Consider the following 6,000-nt stretch of genomic DNA (forward strand, 5'->3'; position numbering starts at 1 on the left):
CTGCACCTCCTCTCCTCTCCTCCATCCCCTTCTCCTCTCCTCCTCTATTATTAACCATTAAGAGAGCTCACACCGCCCTCTGCTGCATCACTGGAAAACTGTGAGATACTGTGAGAACTGCATGAATAAATCAATAAAGTTGAAGAATCCGACCGCAGCTCTGAGAAAATAGATTTAATATTCAAATAAGAGCATTTAGACCCTCACTGAATCTGTTCACTGTCAAATCAGGTAATCAAGGTATGACCATCATTGAAGCACAATACATATTCATTAATTGATTAATTCATTCATTCATTCAATCACAAGTGGTTTTCTGAAAAGCTCACCAAACATCAACAGTGTATTTCTCAAATATTTCTTTCTGTTTTTCATTCCCACTTCGATCAAGTGACTGAAAGAGAGGCTAGGAGGAACCATGAAACCCTCTGCCATCCTGTGCTTTGATAGAGAATTTCATGTAGATACACTGTCTAATAAACATCCTATTCTATGTTATGTCAATCACTGACCTCAAGGGGGCACAGTTTACTCACCTGAAAAACACTTTGGCTTTATTCTCTCATTCACTCAGTCACAACAATATCTCTTTAATCTACTGAAGCTTGCCAGACCATAACACACTGTTCGTTCCACATAGCCCAGAGTCCAAGACTTTGAAGATGTAGATTTGTAGGATAGGAGCAGGAAACGCACGGTATTTCCAAGTGCAAAAACTCCACCTCTGTCAGTGTCAAAATCAATATGGTCGTGGCCTCTTAGGCGTGACAGGGGGACATGAAGGCTGTTGTTGAGGCCCTGAGACAGGCCCTCCCACTGGACTGCTCCCTCACTTGCCCAGCCTCTTGGCCACGTCCTGATAGGCCAGCTCAATCTCGATGTCTGCCGCACAGGTGTTGGTGAACTCGTCTCGACTGTAGGCGTTGCCTAGGTAACGCCACACCCCTCGCAGCTCAGATGGAATCTCATAATTTCGGTATCGCCTAGCAACCACCTGGGGACAACAGAACCTTATATTAGCACCACAAAAGATGGATCACAGAGGTTAGGTCCCAAAAAGAACCCTGGTTCCTAAACTGTGGGGTACGCTTCCTAGCTCAGGGTTAGGGATAGCCCTAACCCTTACTGTGGGGTGCTCTTCCTAGCTCAGGGCTGATGATTGACTCCGCCCCTTCCTGTCTGATTATGGGTTCCTGCCTGCTGCTGATTGGTCTGGAGGCGGGTTACCTTGACGACATGCAGTTTGGGCAGCAGGTTGCAGTCGGCCAGCGTCAGCTCGTCCCCGTCCAGGTACTTCCGGGTGGACCCCCCCTCCGCCAGCGCCCGACCCCCCTGCAGGGCCTCGGGGAGTGGGCTCAGCAGGTACTCATCCAGCCTGCTCAGGGCCTTGTTCAGGCTCTTCTTCAACGCTGCAACACACACACACAGATACACATACACACACACACATGCATGCACACACGCACGCACACACACAGATACACATATACAGACACACACACATGCACACGCACACATGCACGCACACACACGCACGCACACACGGGCACAAATACATACACACAGAAATATCGATGATATACACACATTAATGGCACACAAATGCTTACACACACACATTACTGGGATGCACATACACACCTGCATTATTCTCTGGGTTGATGTTCTTGATGTAGGCTGAGAACTTGGCGAAGATATCGTTCCCTGCTGTGTTTGACTCATGGTTCTTCACAGCCAGTTTGGGATATCTAATGTAGAGCAACAAACTCATACATGAAACTAACCCTGACCAACGTGCAGTACACGTGTGAGTGGATGTTTCTGTGTGTATGTATGTATGTATGTGTGTGTGTGTGTGTGTGTGTGTATATGTGTGTGTGTGTGTGTGTGTGTGTGTGTTTACTTAGGCGGCGCCAGCATTTCCTCCAGGTACTCCTCTATCTTGTTGACATCAGTGCGGACCTCTCCTTGGAAGGTCAGGAAGGGTGGGTGTGTCCCGGGGGCCAGGTTGTGGAGGTCAGCGGGCTTCCTGGGGAGAGACAAGAGCCTGGGGGTTTGGAACGGAGATACATATGCGTTTACAGTGAGTGTGAGAGAGGAGAGAGAGAGAGAGAGGAAAGAGAAAAGAGAGTGAGAGGGAGAAAGGAGGAACAGAGAAGAGAGAGAAAGATGGAGAGAGGATAGAGGAAGAGAAAGAGTGAGTGTGTGTTTGTGTGTGTGTGAGAGAGAGAGATATAAAGAGAGGTATGAAGTTGTGCTGCACCTCGTCAGAGAGGGAGATGAGAGAGAGAGAGAGAGGTTTGATGTGTAACCTCTTCAGAGAGAGAGAGAGAGATGAGAGAGCGCTAGAGGTATGATGTGATACGTCTTCAGAGAGAGAGAGAGAGAGAGAGAGAGGTACTTATATGATGTGGTGCTGTACCTCTTCAGGTCCACAGTGGTGACGTTGAAGACCACCCCCTTCAGCCAGAGGATCATGAAGAGACGCTGAGAGAACGGACAGTTTCCAATACTCTCCCCATCAGTCCCTGCCTGGACACACACACACTCACACACATAAACGCACAGACGATACACACACACACACGCACATGCATGCACACACACACACACATAAACGCACAGACGATACATACACACGGACATGCACACAAACACACACACACACACACACACACATACGCACAGACAATACATACACACAAACATGCATGCACACACACGCGCACACAAACACACACGCATGTGCACGCACACATACTCATACACACACACATTACATTACAGTCATTTAGCAGACACCAGTATACATAAATGTAATACTCATATAGCAGCCAATCAGAATCAAGTGTTCAACCAAGCCTTGGTTTAGATGCTCTGAACGCATGACCACAGATAAGAAACAGAACTAACCTACGGCCATTTTGAGATACGACATCTGGCTACCTGGCAGTAGCTAGATATCAGGACAGGGCAGGAAATCACTGCCAAGCCCCCTCTCTGAGTGGGGGGGCTGGGTTTGAAGTGTCTGGTGGCAGTGTGTGTGTGTGTGTGTGTGTGTGTGTGTGTGTGTGTGTGTGTGTGTGTGTGTGTGTGACGGAGGTGAAACAGTATGCTGGAAGCGGACACCAGGTACACCATGAATAATATACACTCCTTCCATTAGACGCTTCGCTGAGCCTCGGACTGTAACCCCATAACCCTAACCTGCCCCACTATAACCTGCCCCATTATAACCTGCCCCACTATAACCTGCCCCACTATAACCTGCCCCACTATAACCTGCCCCGTTATAACCTGCCCCACTATAACCTGCCCCTCTATAGCCTGCTACACTATAACCTGCCCCACTATAACCTGCCCCTCTATAACCTGCCCCTCTATAACCTGCCCCACTATAACCTGCCCCACTATAACCTGCCCCACTATAACCTGCCCCACTATAACCTGCTTCTCTATAACCTGCCCCACTATAACCTGCCCCACTATAACCTGCCCCACTATAACCGGCTGCTCTATTACCTGCTACACTATAACCTGCACCACTATAACCTGCTTGTCTATAACCTGCCCCACTATAACCTGCCCCACTATAACCTGCTCCTCTATAACCTGCTCCTCTATAACCTGCCCCACTATAACCAGCCCCACTATAACCTGCCTCTGCTCCACTATAACCTGCCCCACTATAACCTGCCTCTGCCCCACTATAACCTGCCCCACTATAACCTGCTTCATTATAACCTGTTCCACTATAACCTGCTCCACTATAACCTGCCCCACTATAACCTGCCCCACTATAACCTGCCCCACTATAACCTGCTCCACTATAACCTGCTCCTCTATAACCTGCTCCACTATAATCTGCCCTACTATAACCTGCTCCACTATAACATGCTCCTATATAACCAGCCCCACTATAACCTGCCCCACTATAACCTGCCCCACTATAACCTTCCTCTGCTCCACTATAACCTGCTCCTCTATACCCTGCCCCACTATAACCTTCCTCTGCTCCACTATAACCAGCCCCACTATAACCTGCATCTGCTCCACTATAACCAGCCCCACTATAACCTGCCTCTGCTCCACTATAACCAGCCCCACTATAACCTGCCTCTGCCCCACTATAACCTGCCTCTGCTCCACTATAACCTGCCCCACTATAACCTGCATCTGCTCCACTATAACCAGCCCCACTATAACCTGCCTCTGCCCCACTATAACCTGCCCCACTATAACCTGCTTCACTATAACCTGTTCCACTATAACCTGCTTCACTATAACCTGCCCCACTATAACCCACCACTACTCCACTATAACCTGCCCCACTATAACCTGCATCTGCTCCACTATAACCTGCTCCACTATAACCTGCTCCACTATAACCTGCTTAATTATAACCTGCTCCACAATAACCTGCCTCACTATAACCTGCTCCACATTAACCTGCCTCACTATAAACTGCCTCTGCTCCACTATAACTTGCTTCACTATAACCTGCTCCATTATAACCTGCCTCTGCTCCACCATAAACTGCCCCACAATAACCTGCTCCACAATAACCTGCCTCACTATAACCTGCCTCTGCTCCACAATAACCTGCCTCACTATAAACTGCCTCTGCTCCACTATAACCTGCTTCACTATAACCTGCTCCATTATAACCTGCCTCTGCTCCACTATAACATGCTTCACTATAACCTGCTCCACAATAACCTGCCTCAATATAAACTGCCTCTGCTCCACAATAACCTGCCCCACTCTAACCTGCTCCTCTATAACCTGCCCCACTATAACCTGCCCCACTATAACCTGCCTCTGCTCCACTATAACCTGCCCCACTATAACCTGCCTCTGCTCCACTATAACCTGCCCCAATATAACCTGTTCCACTATAACCTGCTTCACTATAACCTGCCCCACTATAACCTGCCCCACTTTAACCTGCTCCTCTATAACCTGCCCCACTATAACCTTCCTCTGCTCCACTATAACCTGCCCCACTATAACCTGCATCTGCTCCACTATAACCTGCTCCACTGTAACCTGCTCCACTATAACCTGCCCCACTATAACCTTCCTCTGCTCCACTATAACCTGCCCCACTATAACCTGCATCTGCTCCACTATAACCTGCTCCACAATAACCTGCCTTACTATAAACTGCTTCACTATAACCTGCCCCACAATAACCTGCCTCTGCTCCACTATAACCTGTTTCACTATAACCTGCCCCACTATAACCTGTTTCACTATAACCTGCTCCATTATAACCTGCCTCTGCTCCACTATAACCTGCTCCATTATAACCTGCCCCACTATAACCTGCCCCACTATAACCTGCTCCACTATAACCTGCTCCACTATTACCTGCTCCACTATAACCTGCTCCACTATAACCTGCACATCTATAACCTGCCTCACTATAACCTGTTCCTCAATAACCTGCCCCACTATAACCTGCCACACTATAACCTGCTCCACTATAACCTGCACATCTATAACCTGCCTCATTATAACCTGTTACTCAATAACCTGCCCCACTATAACCTGCTCCACTATAAACTGGTCCACTATAAATTGCTTCACTATAAATTGCTTCACTATAACCTGCTCCACTATAACCTGCTCCACTATAACCTGCTCCACTATAACTTGCTTCACTATAACCTGCTCCACTATAACCTGCTTCACTATAACCTGCTCCACTATAACCTGGCTCACTATAACTTGCTTTACTATAAACTGCTGCACTATAACCTGCTCCACTATAACCTGCATCTGCTCCATTATAACCTGCCCCACAATAACCTGCTTCACTCTAACTTGCTCCACTCTAACATGCTCCACTCTAACATGCTCCACTATAACCTGTCCCACTATAACCTGCCCCACTATAACCTGCTCCATTATAACCTGCCCCACTATAACCTGCCCCACTATAACCTGCCCCAATATAACCTGCTCCACTATAACCTGCTCCACTATAACCTGCTC

At 48.0% G+C, this 6,000-nt stretch overlaps 1 protein-coding gene across 1 annotated transcript in view; it reads right to left on the bottom strand.

Moving 5' to 3' along the window:
- Positions 1 to 702: 702 nt before the first annotated feature.
- clic5a (chloride intracellular channel 5a) overlaps positions 703 to 6,000 on the bottom strand; it is a gene marked incomplete at its 5' end in the record, with an annotated part of 6,819 nt that continues 1,521 nt past the window's right edge. The window contains 5 exons of the mRNA XM_084446839.1: positions 703 to 994; positions 1,228 to 1,409; positions 1,642 to 1,748; positions 1,904 to 2,029; positions 2,423 to 2,532. Of these exons, the coding sequence (XP_084302965.1) occupies positions 830 to 994; positions 1,228 to 1,409; positions 1,642 to 1,748; positions 1,904 to 2,029; positions 2,423 to 2,532 (690 nt within the window). The 3' untranslated portion in view covers positions 703 to 829. The remainder of the gene's footprint in view (positions 995 to 1,227; positions 1,410 to 1,641; positions 1,749 to 1,903; positions 2,030 to 2,422; positions 2,533 to 6,000) is intronic.

The sequence above is a fragment of the Borostomias antarcticus genome (genome assembly GCF_949987555.1).
Source record: "Borostomias antarcticus genome assembly, chromosome: 12".
Taxonomy (NCBI): domain Eukaryota; kingdom Metazoa; phylum Chordata; class Actinopteri; order Stomiiformes; family Stomiidae; genus Borostomias; species Borostomias antarcticus.